The sequence below is a fragment of the Aquarana catesbeiana genome, linkage group LG06 (genome assembly GCF_042186555.1).
Source record: "Aquarana catesbeiana isolate 2022-GZ linkage group LG06, ASM4218655v1, whole genome shotgun sequence".
In the NCBI taxonomy this organism is placed as follows: domain Eukaryota; kingdom Metazoa; phylum Chordata; class Amphibia; order Anura; family Ranidae; genus Aquarana; species Aquarana catesbeiana.
The window spans coordinates 236,118,685-236,137,497 of NC_133329.1; the positions used below are offsets into that span (position 1 = coordinate 236,118,685).

The 18,813-nt window shown below is 42.2% G+C and overlaps 1 protein-coding gene across 1 annotated transcript in view; it reads left to right on the top strand.

The window, feature by feature from the left end:
* Positions 1 to 18,507, top strand: part of PDAP1 (PDGFA associated protein 1) — a 23,396-nt gene extending 4,889 nt beyond the window's left edge. The window contains exons 3-6 of the mRNA XM_073633085.1: positions 2,327 to 2,431; positions 9,264 to 9,385; positions 13,371 to 13,522; positions 18,190 to 18,507. Of these exons, the coding sequence (XP_073489186.1) occupies positions 2,327 to 2,431; positions 9,264 to 9,385; positions 13,371 to 13,522; positions 18,190 to 18,248 (438 nt within the window). The 3' untranslated portion in view covers positions 18,249 to 18,507. The remainder of the gene's footprint in view (positions 1 to 2,326; positions 2,432 to 9,263; positions 9,386 to 13,370; positions 13,523 to 18,189) is intronic.
* Positions 18,508 to 18,813: the final 306 nt, after the last annotated feature.

Below are 18,813 nucleotides of genomic sequence, written 5' to 3' on the forward strand. Positions count from 1 at the left end.
CCATTCGCCCCACGGGCTCAGAAAGGAACGGCACACATGGGCCGTTTCTGCAAAACGCATGCGCCAGTGATGTCACTCGCTGCATGCACTGGAAATATCTCCTAATCGGTACAGATTTGGCTTTTCATTGGGCCTGATTATGGTAAACTAAGGGTTAATAAGGGGTTAAAAAGAGGCATATTTAAAGTATAACTAAAGGCAAAACGTTTTCTTTAGTTTTAGACAAAATGGAGAGAAATTAGAAGGCTTGTCTGTTTTTATTGCTGTATGTGCCCCCATTAGGGAGATTCATCCTTTCTATTTGTCCTGTTTACCATTATCATTGAAAGTAAAAGAAAATCTCAAATTTTGTGTTGTCCCCAGAAAAGTAATAGAAGGTAAATCTTTCAATGGGGACACTAGTTCTGATGGGGGTCCCCGAGGGATTACCTTAATTTGGAGATTGAAGCTAATCCATTTAAACTGCAGATGAGTGAAACCGTAGATGCAAAAAAATAACAGTAGAGTAGATACAATAGTGGCCATGTTAATCTGTATCTCTCTAGTAGCCTTTTTGTTTTGGCAGCTGCTGCTAGAACCGCTGTATTCACACAGTAACTCCTGCTTTTAATTTAAGGGAGTTCTAGAGTCACAGTATACACTTTTATTTTATAACCTCAACATTGTAATAGCAATACTAACCATGTGAAATGTTACACATCAGTGTTTTCTCACAGGGCATAGTGAATACTTGTCACAGAATTCATGAAAGTGTGTGGGGATCTTACAAATTTCAAGATTTTTCAGATTATTAGGAGTAGGCTAGATTTCTTATATTGATTGTAAAGTCTCATTTTTTTTTTTTTTTCTCTAAAAATAACAAACATGTTATTCTTACCTGCTCTGTGCACTGGTTTTGCACAGAGCAGCCCAGATCCTCCTCTTCTTGAGTCCCTCTTCGGCTCTCCTGGCCCCTCCCCCTTGTCAAGTGCCCCCATAGCAAGCTGCTTGCTATGGGGGCACCCGAGCATAGTCACAGCTCCCTGTGTCCATTCAGACATAGAGCCCTGGTTCAGCCTCTTCCCTCTCTCTCCTGATTGGCTAGCTGACTTTGACAGAAGCAGGAGCCAATGGCGCCGCTGCTGTGTCTCAGCCAATGAGGAGGAGAGTCCCGCATGGCCGAGGAACACGTGGACATCGCTGGAGAGAGATGAGGCTTAGGTAAGTGGAGGGGGGGGTGTATGGGCTGCTTCACACAGAAAGTTTTTTATCTTAATGCATTCAAATAAAAAACCTTCTGCCTTTACAACCCCTTTAAGGCAAAATGTCTTTTTTCCTTTTAAAGCAGTCTCTGCATTAAGATAAATTGAGATAAAACAAACCTTTTCAATAGCAGTCCCCCCCCAGCACCCGCCTTGAACACTTGCCTGAGTCTTCTCTTGATCCAGCGATATCTTACCTGCAGAGCTCTTTTCCCTTCTTGGTCTCGCAGGCTTTGCAGATGGCAGCCATGACAGCATTGGCTCCTGCTGCTGTCAATCAAATCCTCTGAGGTAGGATGAGGGGAGGGTCCAAACAGCACTGTGTGTGTCAATAGATTGATACAGCCTGACACAGGTGCTTGCCCGCACAAGTGCCCCCATAGCAAGTGGCTTGCTATAGGGGCACTCGTAGAAGAGTATGAGCGGAGATCTCCATAGATAAATTTGTGTTCTGGTGCGTTTGGCTCCTCCAGTAAATACTGCTGCGCATGCAGGTTGGAAGACTAATCCTCAAAGGCTGAGGGTTTAAAACCCTAACTAGAAATAGTGAAGATGGGACCTTTTCAAAACCAATGCACTGAGGGGAATGTAACCTAAAATGAAATCTGATTATCTGTGGTCGGTCTGGCTGGTATTGCTGGTATAATTGAAAATGGTATTAAACCCCAAACCAAAAATGTAATATATTGCAGCTCGCCAATCATTTGATGTCAGTGGTAAATTGGTTTGGTTTGTGTCAACACTCTTAACGAATACATTTGTATGAGAGCTTGTTCTGTTATATTAAAACTGGCCAGATTACTAGGGGAAAATAAAATGGAGAGTCTAAAAAAGAAAACTAAGGCAACTATCGCACCTAAGAATTGGTAGGCTGCAATAAAATAAATGATTGCTTTTGGATTTAATACCACTTTCATTTAAGCAAACAGGGCTTCTAGAAAAAAAAAAATTATCATTAGAGGACCAGGTTTATCCTTGTTCGTTTTTTTTTTTTTTTTTTTTTATTTATTTTTTGTGTTTGGGTTTAGATACTTTAATAAACCATGGAGCAACTGCTTTAACAATATATATTTTTTTTTATACAGGAAGCAGAACTTGAAGAAGGTGGTGAGGGAGTCCCCAAAGACCCCACCAAGGAAAAGAAAGATCAGAGTTCAGATGAGAGTGATGAAGATGATGATGACTACCAGGTAAGCATCCGATACATTTTTTTTGCTTTTTGTTAATAAAATTTAATCTGAAAGAAACACAAGCACTTTTATTTCTTCATGCTCACTTCATGTCTGGTATAACAACATTAACAGAACAGAAAGTTTAGGGTCATCTCCCTAACAAAGCCCAATAGGACTTTAACCCTTTCCCACTGAATCTTAAACCAAGAGGGAAAAAAAAAAGTTTTGGCTGAACATACACTTTAAATTCATCAAACATGTTAACCACTTCAGCCCCGGAAGGATTTACCCCCTTCCTGACCAGAGCACTTTTTACAATTTGGCACTGCGTCGCTTTAACTGCTAATTGCGCGGTCATGCAATGCTGTAACCAAACGAAATTTGCGTCCTTTTCTTCCCACAAATAGAGCTTTCTTTTGATGGTATTTGATCACCTCTGCCGTTTTTATTTTTTGCGCTATACACGGAAAAAGACCGAAAATTTTGAAAAAAAATGATATTTTCTACTTTTTGTTCTAAAAAAAATCCAATAAACTCAATTTTAGTCATACATTTAGGCCAAAATGTATTTGGCCACATGTCTTTGGTAAAAAAAATGTCAATAAGTGTATATTTATTGGTTTGCGCAAAAGTTATAGCGCCTACAATCTAGGGTACATTTTCTGGAATTTACACAGCCTTTAATTTATGACTGCCTATGTCGTTTCTTGAGGTGCTAAAATGGCAGGGCAGTACAAAACCCCCACAAATGACCCCATTTTGGAAAGTAGACACCCCAAGGAAATTGCTGAGAGGCATGTTGAGCCCATTGAATATTCATTTTTTTTGTCCCAAGTGATTGAATAATGACAAAAAAAAAAAAAAAAAATTACAAAAAGTTGTCACTAAATGATATATTGCTCACACAGGCCATGGACATATGTGGAATTGCACCCCAAAATACATTTAGCTGCTTCTCCTGAGTATGGGGATACCACATGTGTGGGACTTTTTGGGAGCCTAGCCGCATACGGGGCCCCGAAAACCAATCACTGCCTTCAGGATTTCTAAGGGCGTACATTTTTGATTTTACTCCTCACTACCTATCACAGTTTTGAAGGCCATAAAATGCCCAGATGGCACAAACCCCCCCCAAATGACCCCATTTTGGAAAGTAGACACCCCAAGCTATTTGCTGAGAGGCATGTTGAGTCCATGGAATATTTTATATTTTGACACAAGTTGCGGGAAAGTGACAATTTATTATTTATTTTTTTTTTTTTTTGCACAAAGTTGTCACTAAATGATATATTGCTCACACAGGTCATGGGCATATGTGGAATTGCACCCCAAAATACATTTAGCTGCTTCTCCTGAGTATGGGGATACCACATGTGTGGGACTTTTTAGGAGCCTAGCCGCGTACGGGACCCCGAAAACCAATCACCGCCTTCAGGATTTCTAAGGGTGTACATTTTTGATTTCACTCTTCACTGCCTATCACAGTTTCGGAGGTCATGGAATGCCCAGGTGGCACAAACCCCCCCCAAATGACCCCATTTTGGAAAGTAGACACCCCAAGCTATTTGCTGAGAGGCATGGTGAGTATTTTGCAGCTCTCATTTGTTTTTGAAAATGAAGAAAGACAAAAAAAAAAATTTTTTTTTTCTTTTTTTAATTTTCAAAACTTTGTGACAAAAAGTGAGGTCTGCAAAATACTCACTATACCGCTCAGCAAATAGCTTTGGGTGTCTACTTTCCAAAATGGGGTCATTTGGGGGGGGTTTGTGCCACCTGGGCATTCCATGGCCTCCGAGACTGTGATAGGCAGTGAAGAGTGAAATCAAAAATTTACGCCCTTAGAAAGCCTGAAGGCGGTGCTTGGTTTTCGGGGTCCCGTGCGCGGCTAGGCTCCCAAAAAGTCCCACACATGTGGTATCCCCGTACTCAGGAGAAGCAACAGAATGTATTTTGGGGTGTAATTTCACATATTCCCATGGCATGTTTGAGCAATATATAATTTAGTGACAACTTTGTGCAAAAAAAAAAAAAAAAAAAATTTGTCTGTTTCCCGCAACTTGTGTCACAATATAAAATATTCCATGGACTCGACATGCCTCTCAGCAAATAGCTTGGGGTGTCTACTTTCCAAAATGGGGTCATTTGGGGGGGTTTGAACTGTCCTGGCATTTTATGCACAACATTTAGAAGCTTATGTCACACATCACCCACTCTTCTAACCACTTGAAGACAAAGCCCTTTCTGACACTTTTTGATTACATGAAAAAATTATTTTTTTTTGCAAGAAAATTACTTTGAACCCCCACACATTATATATTTTTTTTAAAGCAAATGCCCTACAGATTAAAATGGTGGGTGTTTAATTTTTTTTTTTCACACAGTATTTGCGCAGCGATTTTTCAAACGCATTTTTTGGGGAAAAAACACACTTTTTTACATTTTAATGCACTAAAACACACTATATTGCCCAAATGTTTGATGAAATAAAAAAGATGATCTTAGGCCGAGTACATGGATACCAAACATGACATGCTTTACAATTGCGCACAAACGTGCAGTGGCAACAAAATAAATACATTTTTAAAAGCCTTTAAAAGCCTTTACAGGTTACCACTTTAGATTTACAGAGGAGGTCTACTGCTAAAATTACTGCCCTCGATCTGACCGTCGCGGTGATACCTCACATGCATGGTGCAATTGCTGTTTACATTTGACGCCAGACCGACGCTTGCGTTCGCCTTAGCGCGAGAGCAGGGGGGACAGGGGTGCTTTTTTTTTTTTTTTTTTTTCTTTATTATTTTTTTGCTTTTTTATCTTATTTTAAAACTGTTCCTTTCATTTTTTTTTTTTTTAATCATTTTTACTGTTATCTCAGGGAATGTAAATATCCCCTATGATAGCAATAGGTAGTGACAGGTACTCTTTTTTGAAAAAATTGGGGTCTATTAGACCCTAGATTTCTCCTCTGCCCTCAAAGCATCTGACCACACCAAGATCGGTGTGATAAAATGCTTCCCCAATTTCCCAATGGCGCTATTTACATCCGGCGAAATCTAAGTCATAAAATGCTCGTAGCTTCCGGTTTCTTAGGCCATAGAGATGTTTGGAGCCACTCTGGTCTCTGATCAGCTCTATGGTCAGCTGGCTGAATCACCGGCTGCATTCTCAGGTTCCCTGTTGAGACAGGAGAGCCAGAGAAAAACACGGAAGACGATGGGGGGGGGGGGGGGGCATTCTCTCCCACTGCTTGTAAAAGCAGTCTAGAGGCTAATTAGCCGCTAGGATTGCTTTTACATGAAAGCCGACCGCTGGCTGAAAAGAATGATATCAAGATGATACCTAAACCTGCAAGCATCATTCTGGTATAACCACTCAAAGTCGTGAATGCTGTACCTGAAGACAAAAAAATGGTTAACAATAAAGCACAGTAAACGGTAAAGTATAAAAAATTGCATACCTGAAAAGCAAACATGATAAAACATAATAACAATAAAACATTGCAGAATAGAATACAGTAAAAAATAGCAGAACAATAGAGAGAATAGAGAGAGAGAGAATAGAGAGAGAACAATAAAACGACAACTATTATTTTTTATTTTATATTTTTGTTTGTGTTTTTTTTTTTTTTTACACTTTTTTTGTAACTAACTTTTATAACTGTAACCAGTTCCAGGTTCGGGTCTCTCAAAATGCGATGGCATCTTGGGAGACCCTGTGAAAGTGTGTCCTAGTCTGTGCAATGCTGTACCCTACGCTAATACTCAGCTAGTGAATGGTAGCGTTCAAAACATTCACCAATGCAAAGACCAGGATTGTCAGGACAGGAGGGACAATAATAGCGGGTGTCACACCTATATCCGCGCTTGCTGCAGACACAACATCTTTTTTGGGGGGGTTCGTTGGGTAGGGGTACTCGGGAGGACATAAAGAAAATGCCTCTCATGCAGCCGACTGCATTTGGTTGGGGATGTGAATGGGGGAAGTACGGGCGCTGCAGAAGTGGTGGGTTCCCAATTAGGATTGGCGAATGCAGCAGGAAGGGCATTATGGGCACGACGGGCCTGTGTTTGTCTTCTTGGTGGCAGCGGGACACTACTTGTGCTTGCCACCTCACCAGCTTGAACTGCACTTATGGGACTCGCCACGTCACCAAGTGTTACTGCAGTGCTGGTTTGACTACGACCGGGGTGTACTAGGCCGCTGGCGCTTGCCAGTTCACCAAAACGCTACCAAAAAAACTGTTAACGATCGCAGGGATCAGGCCTGACTCTGCGAACGCTGCAGTTATGCGTTTAGTGTTTTGTAAGTGACAGTGATCGATCGATACTGCACTTGGGTGGGCTGGGCTGGGCCGGGCGGAGGGGCAAAACGCAGGTGCTAGCAGGTATCTGGGCTGATCCCACTAACACTGCGTTTTTGGGAACCCTAAACTGCTGGGGACGCCAGTATAGATCTGATCGGATCAGATCAGATATTGATCAGTTCAGATACTATACCACTAAGGGAGGTGTACGGTGCGTGCGTGGGTGTTAGCGCTACTGGCACTAACCTGACGCTGCCTGGGGCTGGTGCTTGCCAGTTCACCAAAACGCTACCAAAAAAACTGTTAGCGATCGCAGGGATCAGGCCTGACTCTGCGAACGCTGCAGTTATGCGTTTAGTGTATTGTAAGTGACAGTGATCGATCGATACTGCACTTGGATGGGCTGGGCTGGGCCGGGCGGAGGGGCAAAACGCAGGTGCTAGCAGGTATCTGGGCTGATCCCGCTAACACTGCGTTTTTGGGAATCCTAAACTGCTGGGGACGCTAGTATAGATCTGATCGGATCAGATATTGATGCTTTCAGATACTATACCACTAAGGGAGGTGTACGGTGCGTGGGTGTTAGCGCTACTGGCACTAACCTGACGCTGCCTGGGGCTGGTGCTTGCCATTTCACCAAAACGCTACCAAAAAAACTGTTAGCGATCGCAGGGATCAGGCCTGACTCTGCGAACGCTGCAGTTATGCGTTTAGTGTTTTGTAAGTGACAGTGATCGATCGATACTGCACTTGGGTGGGCTGGGCCGGGCGGAGGGGCAAAACGCAGGTGCTAGCAGGTATCTGGGCTGATCCCGCTAACACTGTGTTTTTGGGAACCCTAAACTGCTGGGGACGCTAGTATAGATCTGATCGGATCAGATATTGATCCGTACAGATACTATACCACTAAGGGAGGCGTATGCTGCGTGCGTGGGTGTTAGCAGTACTGGCGCTAATCTGACGCTGCCTGAGGCGACGCATATCACCGCCGGGCGATCAGGGGGCTAAATCTTTATTCGGTAATAAACGGCGGGTGCCCTGACACTATAAAAAATAAACAAACTAACCAGCGTCACCCGTAACGGTTATACGGTGATCAGTGGTGAAAGGGTTAACTAGGGGGCAATCAAGGGGTTAAAACATTTATTAGGTAGTATATGGGGGTCCCTGTCGCTATAAAACGCTGACGGCGAACCTAAATATTTACCTCACTAACTAGCGTCACCAGCGACACTAATACAGCGATCAGAAAAATGATCGCTTAGCGACACTGGTGACAGGGGGTGATCAAGGGGTTAAAACTTTATTAGGGGGGGTTAGGGGGGTATCCTAGACCTAAAGGGGGCCTAACACTCACTGCCCTAACACTGTAACTGTCACAAACTGACACCAATACAGTAATCAGAAAAAAAAAAAAAAAAAACACAGCTTGGTGTCAGTTTGTGACGGGGGGGGGGTGATTGAGGGGGGATCGGGGGGCGATCGGGGGGGAATCGGGGTGTTTTGTGTGCCTGGCATGTTCTACTGTGTGTGTGTGTGTTGTGCACTCACATTGCAGTCTTCTCTCCTCGGCCCGGAACGGAAAATACCGAGCCGAGGAGAGATGACATCATTTCCTCTGCCTCTGTGTACAATACAGAGGCAGGGAAATGATCCCATTGGCTGGGAGCGATCGCGAGGGGGGGGCCACGAATGGATGGCCTCCCCCTCACCACCGATCGCCGGGGGAGATTTGCCGACCGCCGCAGGCACCGGGGGGGGGTCCGATCGGACCCCCCACCCGCGGGCAGGCAAGGACGTACCTGTAAGTCCTTTTGCCTGCCCGTGCCGCTCTGTCGACGTATATAGTCGTGCGGCGGTCGGCAAGTGGTTAAGATCTGACTGTACAGTCTCCTTTAGATCTACCAACAAGTATGTTGTACAAGGGCCTGGCTGACTGAATAAAACTGATTGGATAGTTTTAGCTAGGTGCTCATATTACATAGTTGAATAGCTCTAAAGTTCCCTGTACAAAGATTTGCACAGGCAGATTGTACCATGTATGGTGAGCCTACATCTTATAAGTGTGTGTCAGCATATTCAATTTTGTTACTAAATACATACAACATTCAACCATAACACTATGGGCATTGACAGGTAAATTGAAAACATTATCTCGTTACAGTGGCACCTGAAAGTGGGTGGGATATATTAGGCAGCAAGTGAACATGTCCCAGAAAAATGGGCAAGCGTAAGGATTTGATCAACTTTGACAAGAGCCAAATTGCAATGGTTAGATGGTCAGAGCATTTCCAAAACTGCAGCTCCTTGTGCGATGTTCCCGGTCTGCAGTGATCAGGACTGACCAAAAGTGGTCCAAGAAAGAAAATATGGCGAACCAGCAACAGGATCTTCAGGCAGCCAAGGGTCATTGATGCAAATGGGGAAAATGTAAACCCATAGTCAGTTACACTGCATAGCTGCCCTGTTCTTCTGTTTTACTGCTGGTTTGCTTTTAGAAGAATGACATTTATTTTGCATTAAACATTCTAAGATTTCTCTTTTTAGCAAAAGCGTAAAGGAGTTGAAGGCCTGATTGACATAGAGAATCCCAATCGAGCAGCACAGGCATCTAAAAAGGTCACCCAGCTTGATCTGGAAGGTCCAAAAGAACTATCACGAAGAGAAAGGTAACCTAATGCTTACTATATTAATTCACAGGTAAATGTTTATATTCAGCAGTCTGGTTTTAATGTCTTATTTCGAGGGAACCTGTGAGAACAGTGGCGATCATTCTGATTCTAGAGTGGCAGTGGGAAAAGTGAAAAGAATTCTTGGATGCATCACTAGAGGGATCACCAGCATGAGGAAGAAGGTTCTGATTCCCCTATATAAATCTTGAGTGAGACCTCATTTAGAATACTGTGTCCAGTACTAGAGACCTAATTTACAGAAAGCTATTGATAAAATAGAATAAATCTAGAGACGTTCAACAAAAGTGGTGAAAGGCCTGAGGGATAAAATGTATCAGGAGAGACTTCAGGAACTGAATACATACAGTCTTGGAGCAAGGAAGGTAAAGGGGAGACATGATTAAAACCTTAAGAGCCCATTCACACAGGGGCAACTTTGGATCCGACTTCAAGTCGCCCCAAGTCGCCCCTAGTCGCCTCAAGTCGCGCTACACGAAAAAATCAATGTAAGTGAATGGATTTGTCTTAATGCACACTACTGCAGTCGCTCCGACTTCAGAAAAGTTTCCTGTACTACTTCAATCCGACTTGAAGGCAACTTGTACCCATTGATTTCAATGGAAGTTGCCTCCAAGTCTGATCACTGTTCATACTGAGGCAACTTTACAGGAAGCAGAAAAGAAACAGAAAGTAATTTCCTCCACTAAACAGCCAGCCCCCTTCTTCTCACACACAGCTGATAAGCTCTGATTGGCCACTTGTAAAGTTCCCTGTCCTGGAGGCGACTTCAAGTTGTGTTGTAAGTTGCCCCAAGTCGTGCTGTGATTCATACTCAAGTCGTGTCCAAGTTGCCTCCCAAAGTCGTGCTGGAAGTCGTGTTGCCCCTGTGTGAATGGGCTCTTAACTTCTTCCTGCCCAGCCTATTGTTAAATGACAGCTGGGCGGGAGCTCCAGAGTGATCTGTCACCTGCCATGTCCTGCTGCTGATACCATCTGATCACTGTGGCCAATCACAGCAGATCACATGACTGTTGTACACTATGAAAGGCTTTGTTACATGCCTTTCATTGTGTATTATTGTGATGAGCTCTGTGATTGATCACAGTCATTACATGGTACAGACAAGGCTGATCGCACCCATCTGTACCATGTGATTAGCTGTGGCCAATCACAGCTCTTCACAATAGTAAACACTGATTAGTTTTCATTCAGAATAAAATGGTTGCTTATAATTGTAAAATGGACACAGACACGTAAAGCAATCATAGTGTATTTAAAAAAAAAAAAAAACCCTGATCCCCTTCCCAGAGTAAAACAGTGTTACTGTGGTACTTTTGCTTTTTACTGGATCCCTATTCCCAGGCACAGAGTTCTGAATTTTAGGGTAATGATGCCTCCCTCCCTGTTCTGGAGCTCTAGAGCCAACTTCCCTTCTTGGCCTTTTGTTTAAAGCGGAGGTCCAGCCCCCCCCCAAAAAAAATTAAGTCAGCAGCTACAAATACTGCAGCTGCTGAGATAGATAGATAGATAGATATATACCTGTCCAGGGAGCCCGCGATGTCGGCGGTGCAGCCGCTGCCATTCCAGGTACGGGAACCTGGCAGTGAAGCCTTGCCGGTTCTCTAGTGCGCTGGGTGCATGCGCAAAGCGCACTACGCTTTCTAATTGGCCCGGCAGCAGAGGAAGGGGTCCAAACTTCCGAGAGACGGCGCCGTTTTTGGAATTGGGAAATGGTACCTGTCAAGAACAGATTTGACACAAATGTGGCACCGGAGGGGGGTGGGGGAGACAAATAAGCGTAAGTTCCACTTTTGGGTTGAACTCCGCTTTAAGATCAACTGTAGGCTCTGTTTTTATCATTGTTTTTAGAAGTAATCCACTGTCATGCTAGCCTTTTGGTTGGGATGGTCGACTGTATTGTGTCCATGCAGGTGTGATGGGGGGGGGGGGGGGGGTCCTGGAGGCCCACTTTTTTGGGAAAGAACCAGACTTAAAGAGAGGTTTGGCCTAAGTTGTATGGTCATACTTCTCTTATGGGTCACAGGAGTGCCCTTGTGCTCTCCTGTGACCCAGAATCTGCTGTCAGCTGGCTAAAGTTTGCTGTCAGCTGAAGTCGCAGAATGCTCCAAACTCTGGAAGGATCTTGATAAAATGCCTGATTGACAGCTGACTCCAGCCCTCAGCACCCGCCAGCTTTCCAGCCTAGCGCTCTAGCGAGATCTGGAGTGGTAGAGCACAGAGCGGTGACTGACAGTCACTGTTCTTTGCTTAGAGCTGACCAAGTAGTCATGTGATCGATCAGTTCTCAGGTATAGAGCCAGCGGGGCCAAGACTTAGCCCTCGTACACCTGGTTTGATTGTTGTACGACTGAGCGTCTGATTTTTGTCCAAAGCGCATGTTCAGGATTTTGTCCAGCATACTAACTATCCGCAAATTGTTGTTTGACAAACGTAGTGACGTACTATGAGAGTATAAAGAGGAAGTTCATTTCTCAAGCGCCACCCTTTGGTCTCCTTCTGCTAATTTCATGTTAGTAGAAGTTTGGTGAGCGTTGATTTGCAATTTTCAGATCATACAAAACAAATGCCTTTTAAAATACGTTTGGCATAACGACCATCAGCAAAGCAGCTTCAGTATTATCCCATTAAAGAAGATGAGAACGTGCGCTACATTTCAGCTATTGTCGCGTCATGAATGTTAATTCTAGATTACAAAAGGTAGTTTACAAGACTGAACTCTTCAGGCTTGTTCCTTGATTCCGAGCATGCGTGTTTGTACTTTCGACTTTTGTGTGACGATTTCTGTACTGACCATCCGAAAATCAGACGTTAAGTACACATCCGACAATTTTAATAGCCTGCACATCCAGCTTTTGTCTGACGAAAAAGTCAAATCGGCTGTCGAAAGCACCGTACTAACGATCCGAAAATCTGCAAACAGCTCATCTTACGAATTTTCCCTTCTGATTTTCATAATGTGTGTGTATGTATATATGAGGCCTTAGGCAATTTTTGTTACCAGGCCGCAAGGCTCAGTGATTGTTAATGCACAGGCACCGTTTTGATTTTCGATTTATTTGCTCTTCTGGTGTGTTTCACTGCACTTGCTAAGTGTGTGTGTGTGTGTGTGTGTGTGTGTGTATGTGTTTATTTTATCCCTTCCCTTTTTTTTGAACTATTAATTTCCAGCATTTATTTTTCTTGTTGCCGCCCAGTTATTTAATTTAATCATGTTTCATATCATTGCATTAAAAAATACACCAGATTTGAAAATGCCTTTTACTTTATTAGTACTTAAGCTGGTCATAGACAGACAGTTTTGAATCTCGACCTGTTCAGCAGGGACCATGTATGGTCAGGCTTTTTGTACCCAAATATATCAATCGATCATCTTGGGTACGCTTGTGGTAGAAGGAAAGAAAATTGCCCAGCCTTACATTCAACAACTTAATTTTAGTTCTGTGTTAAATGCAAATTTCGGAATCTAATTTGTACTTTGCATTTATATTGCACCGTGACACGGTGGTGAGAAAACTCAGGTCCTCAGAACTGTGTAAGCTCCAACTAGGGTGACTTGGAGCTTAAATAGTACTTTTGTTTTTTCTTTTTTTTTTCACTTTGTTCCTTATGGTTAAATGAAGCAGTGCGAGGGGGAAAGGAAAGCAAATATATGCTACTAGAGTGGGTAGCATTAAAATTAACCTGTTGAATGGCTCTTCATGGGCAAAGCACAGTTTCATTTTAAAGAGAACAAAGATTTTGGTGCTGATAACTGAGCTACTGAAAATTTGCTTTCCTGAACATTTTTACATGCTGATCACCAAAATGCAATCTAATTATCAGTGTCTGCATGCCCATATGTGGGAAGTCTAGATTATAGATTGAGTCTACCTTTACAAAAAATCCATTGTTGGGTCACAGATTTTCTGTAAAGGTGAACTAACACACTCTGCTTTAATTGTACGTCTGTTTTGCCCAACAGGGAAGAAATAGAGAAACAGAAGGCAAAAGAACGTTATATGAAAATGCATTTAGCAGGAAAAACAGATCAAGCAAAAGCTGATCTGGCCCGCCTAGCAATCATCCGGAAACAGAGGGAAGAGGCAGCAAAAAAGAAGGAGGAAGAAAAGAAAGGTGAGTTTTTATTTCCATTGCTTGCACTAATGCTTTTCAGTGCTGTTTTATGAGAGTTAGACCTTTTTATTTAAAAAGAAGGATTAACAAATACGTTTCCAACATTTAATAAAAAAGTAATGGTTGGACCATAATATAAAAATACATATATATTTCTATAAACACAGTGCTAAAAATGAGTATTGAACATGTCACTATTTGTCTAGGTAAATATAAATCTATTTATAAATATATTTCTAAAGGTGCTAAAGCGGGATTCCGGCTTTAAAAAAAAAAAAATTAAAGTCAGCAGCTATAAACACTGTAGCTGCTGACTTTAAATAAGCACACTTACCTGTCCTGGGTGCCCGCGATGTCGGCCGCCTGAGGCTGTCCCGTCCCTCGGCTCTCGGGTCCCGGCACCGCCATCCTAACTAAGGGAAACAGGCAGTGGAGCCTTACGGCTTCACTGCCCGTTTCCTACTGCGCATGCGTGAGTCGCGCAGCGCTTTGTGAATGGGACGCGATGTGTTGTGGGACACATACAATTCCCATAACACACTGCGCCCCATTCCCCAGAAGACAACGCGGGGAGGAGAAGACTGAAGATCACCGCGGCGTAGGAAGAGGCAGATTAGGAAGACTGCTTAGCAATAGCCATTTCACGTAAGTTAACCACTTAAGGACCAGCCTCGTTTTGGATTTTAGGTGTTTACATGTTTAAAACAGGTTTTTTTGCTAGAAAATTACTTAGAACCCCAAACATTATATATGGTTTTTTTTCTAACACCCTAGAGAATAAAATGGTGGTCATTGCAATACTTTTTTTTGCACCGTATTTGCGCAGCGGTCTTATAAGCGCACTTTTTTTGGAAAAAATTCACTTTTTTGAATAAAAAAATAAGACAACAGTAAAGTTAGCCCAATTTTTTTTTATATTGTGAAATATAATGTTACGCCAAGTAAATTGATACCCAACATGTCACGCTTCAAAATTGCGCCCGCTCGTGGAATAGCGTCAAACTTTTACCCTTAAAAATCTCCATAGGCGACGTTTAAAAAATTCTACAGGTTGCATGTTTTGCGTTACAGAGGAGGTCTAGGGCTAGAATTATTGCTCTCGCTCTACCGGTCGCGGCGATACCTCACATGTGTGGTTTGACCACCGTTTTCATATGCGGGCGCTACTCACGTATGCGTTCGCTTCTGCGCGCGAGCTCGTCGGGACAGAGCGCTTTAAAAATTTTTTTTTTTTTTTTTTATTTATTTTATTTATTTTTTCACTGTTTTAAAAAAAAAAAAATTTGGATCACTTTTATTCCTATTACAAGGAATGTAAACATCCCTTGTAATAGAAAAAAACATGACAGGTCCTCTTAAATATGAGATCTGGGGTCAAAAAGCCCTCAGATCTCATATTTACACTAAAATGCAAAAAAAAAAAAAAAAAGTCGTTTAAAAAAATGACACAAAAAAATTGTGCCTTTAAGAGAAGTGGGCGGAGCCGTCGTAATGACGTTGCTCCAGCCGTCACATGGTATAGAGACGGGTGGGGGCCATCTTGGCCTCACTCGTCTCAGTACCTCAGCAGTGACAGGTCCCGATCTCCTCCGCCGCTACCGACGGCTTCGGTAAGCGGCGGAGGGCGCGGGAGAGCGGCGGGAGGGGGGGTGGCACCTCTCCCGCCGCCGATAACGGTGATCTCGCGGCGAGCCCGCCGCAGAGACCACCATTATCGTGTACAGAACCGCTCGCTGTAAAGCTGGATACCTCGGTTGTGGCAGCAGCTGCTGCCGTTACCGAGATATCCATCTTCAAAAAAATGACGTGTATATATACAGTGAGCTGTCGTCAAGTGGTTAAACTTTTTTTTTTTAGGTATTTTTTTCTGCAATATTTTTTTTTTTTTTTTTAAGGGTGGACCGCCACTTTAAATTTTCCCCACATGTCAGTAACCACTAATGCAATCCATACATACAAAGAAACACATAAGTTCAGAAATGAAGTTATGTATAATAAAATGGAATAATACAGGAAAAAGTATTGAACACGCTAACTGAAATTTATTTAATACTTTGTACAAAATCCATTGTTGGTAACGACAGCTTCAAGACACCTGTATGGAGAAACTAGTCGCATTGCTCAGGTGTGATTTTGGCCCATTCTTCCACAGTCTTCAAATCTTAAAGGTTCTGTGGGCCTCTTTTATGAACTCTGATCTTTAGTTCTTTCCATAGATTTTCTATTTGATTCAGGTCAGGTGATTGGCTGGGCCATTCCTTGCATCTTTATTTTCCTTCTTTGAAATTGAGAGTTTCCTTGGCTTTGTGTTTGGGATCATTGTCTTGCTGAAATGTCCACCCTCGTTTCATCTTCATCATCCTAGTAGATGGCAGAGGATTTTTTTTTATCAAAAATGTCTTGGTACATTTTTCCCATTCAACCTTCCTTCAATGATATGTTTGCCAGTACCGTATGCTGAAAAAACAGCCCCACACCATGATGTTCCCACCTCCAAACTTCACTGTTGGTATGGTGTGTTTTGGGGTAATGTGCAGTGCCATTTGACTTCCAAACATGGTGTGTATTATGGCATCCAAAGAGTTTAATTTTGGTCTCATCTGACCAGACTATATTCTCCCAGTATTTCACAAGCTTGTCTATATGTTGTTGCAGCAGACATTACACCAGCTTCAACATGCTTTTTCTTCAGCAATGGAGTCTTGCGTGGTGAGCGTGCATACAGGCCATAGCAGTTGAGAGCATTACTTAATGTTTTCTTTGAAACAATTGTACCTGCTAATTCCAGATATTTCTGAAGCTCTCCTTAAGTGGCTCTTGGACAACTCTTCTGATAATTCTTTTCACGCCTCAGAAGTCAGAAATCTTGCAAAGAGCACCTGGTCGTGGCCAATTTATGGTGAAATGATGATCTTGCCACTTCCGGATTATGGCACCAACAGTGCTCACTGGAACATTCAGAAGTTTAGAAATCCTTCTGTAACCAATGCCATCATTGGTCACATCATGGTGTTTCTTGTGTGACACCTTGGTAAAGAGACACCTTTTTTATAGGCCATCAGTTGAGATTGAACCAGCTCATATTCATTTGCACTGACAAGGGGCAGGATTGCTTTCTAATTACTGATAGATTTTTAGCTGGTGTCTTGGCCTTCCATGCCTTTTTTGCACCTCCCTTTCTTCATGTGTTCAATACTTTTTCCCTGTGTCATTCCATTTTATTACACACAACTTATATTCTGAACATATTTGTTTTGGATTCTTTGCATGTATGGATTGCATGGCTTGTTACCGACATGGTGAAAATTGCATGTCAATAGCACCTTTTAGAAATACATTGACCTAGAAAAATGGTGACGTGTTCAATACGTATTTACTCACTTTATATGTGTGTAGAATAGTTATGGACATTACAGGGTTTTTTTTTTTTTTTTCTTTAGCTGATTACCATCAGTTACCATTTTTTAATTTATTTTGGGGTTCGTTGTGGGGTTACATTTTGTAGTTGTTTTTTTAGTTGCCCTTCACAGAGGACTTAAAGTGATTGTAAACGATCACCTTGTAAAACAACCCATTCAGTTTAAAATAGAAATGAAATGCACAACATTTTTATATAGATATAAAAAAATATTATAAATACCCTTTTTCCCAATGTTTTAAGTGATCACATTCCCTCTGCTTTCAGCTGCATAAGAGCTGGGGGGAGGAGAAGCAGCAGCACACTGAGTTTCCCAGAGAATGGCTTGCAGCGGGGGCGTGTCAGGACAAGTCTGATCATTGGAGGAGAGTACACGGAGTTCCCAGCATAGCTAAAGAACCGATCACGGTGGTCAGTTTTTAATAGGAAAGCAAGAGGACTAGCAGTAATGGCAGGGATTTCACATATAGGAAGCAATACAAAGAGAATAGGATACTTTCTCATACAAGTACCTGGTACAGCAGGCACATATCAGAAATATGATGTGTTGGGGTAACAAACACTTTAAGCTGGGTACACAGAGTTGATTAAAAAAAAAAAAAAAAACATTGAACGGAGTGACAAAAATTAACAGATTCCTGCATCCACACAAGGGAGACTCTCCACTATCAGAATACACTGATCAGTGCTGCAGCCAATTGGCAGTTGCCAGTGGCAGCAGATCTGTTCCACAGAAGCCAAGCTAACGATCAACTTCTGTTGAACAGGGGGATGTACCAACAGATCGAAATTCAGCCAGTCCCTGCTGAACCAGCCAAATTTTTATCCGTGTGTATCCAGCTTTAATTGGTCAGCCAGGTTTATGGACGTTAAACCTAAATGTTGCCATGCAGATATCTCCCATGAGATCTTTTCCCATCCTTGAATGCCTCAGAAATCACTTGGGACCTGCCATGACTGTGATATGGAGGGTACCTTGGATTTTTCAATCCTATCCATAAATCAATGGAGGATCAGAGCCTTGTCACAGGGAAAATTTCCAACAAGTTAGAAAATCTCTCTATGCCTAACAAGCATTCTGACTGCCTGGGGTGCTTTGTATAGTAGCACAGCTGATGTTCAAAATTCACAGTGTACCTTTTTATTTTATAGTACAGCGCTGTAGACTCTGCAGACATCAGCAGACAGTCTAAAGTTTATTAATGGTTTTACAATAATATATACTTTTTTTTTTTTTTTTTTTTTACAGTAAAAGATCCACCGGGAGCAGCAGCCAAAGGATTGCAATCATTGTCTCTTAATAAATAACTACTCTGCCATGGAGACCACAGCCAGAGGATCCTTGGGCCAGGACAGCTATATGGTTTGTAGACTATTGTCTAGCCATATCTCTGGCCCTTTGAGTGTCCACAACATACTATCTCTGATCAAGCCGGCGCAGCATTTCCAGGCTGAGGATACTGTATAAAAGACTGGACATGCAATGTGCACGTATTTATTTAATGCTGAGTGTTTGTGGAGATTGGGTCCTGAAGGAGGGGGAATAAAGGTTGGATTTCAAAATAAATTTTTATGTTTGTTTTGGTTTTTTTATGTGAATAAAGAAAACTTGGGCAATGTTTTAAAATTAAAACATATGAGCAGTGCTTACCTTCAGTAAAAATCACACTTTCAAAATGAACAAAAGATCCAAAAATATAGGTGGCTAAAAGGTTATGGAAATTCTAATTATTGCTGTAATAAACCAAAAGTATAGATGAGTGGAACATTGAGGTTGATTTACTAAAGGCAAACCCACTGTGCACTACAAGTGCAGTTGCTCTAGATCATGTACAAGCAAAAATGCTATTTTTTTTTTTTTTTTTTTATTTTC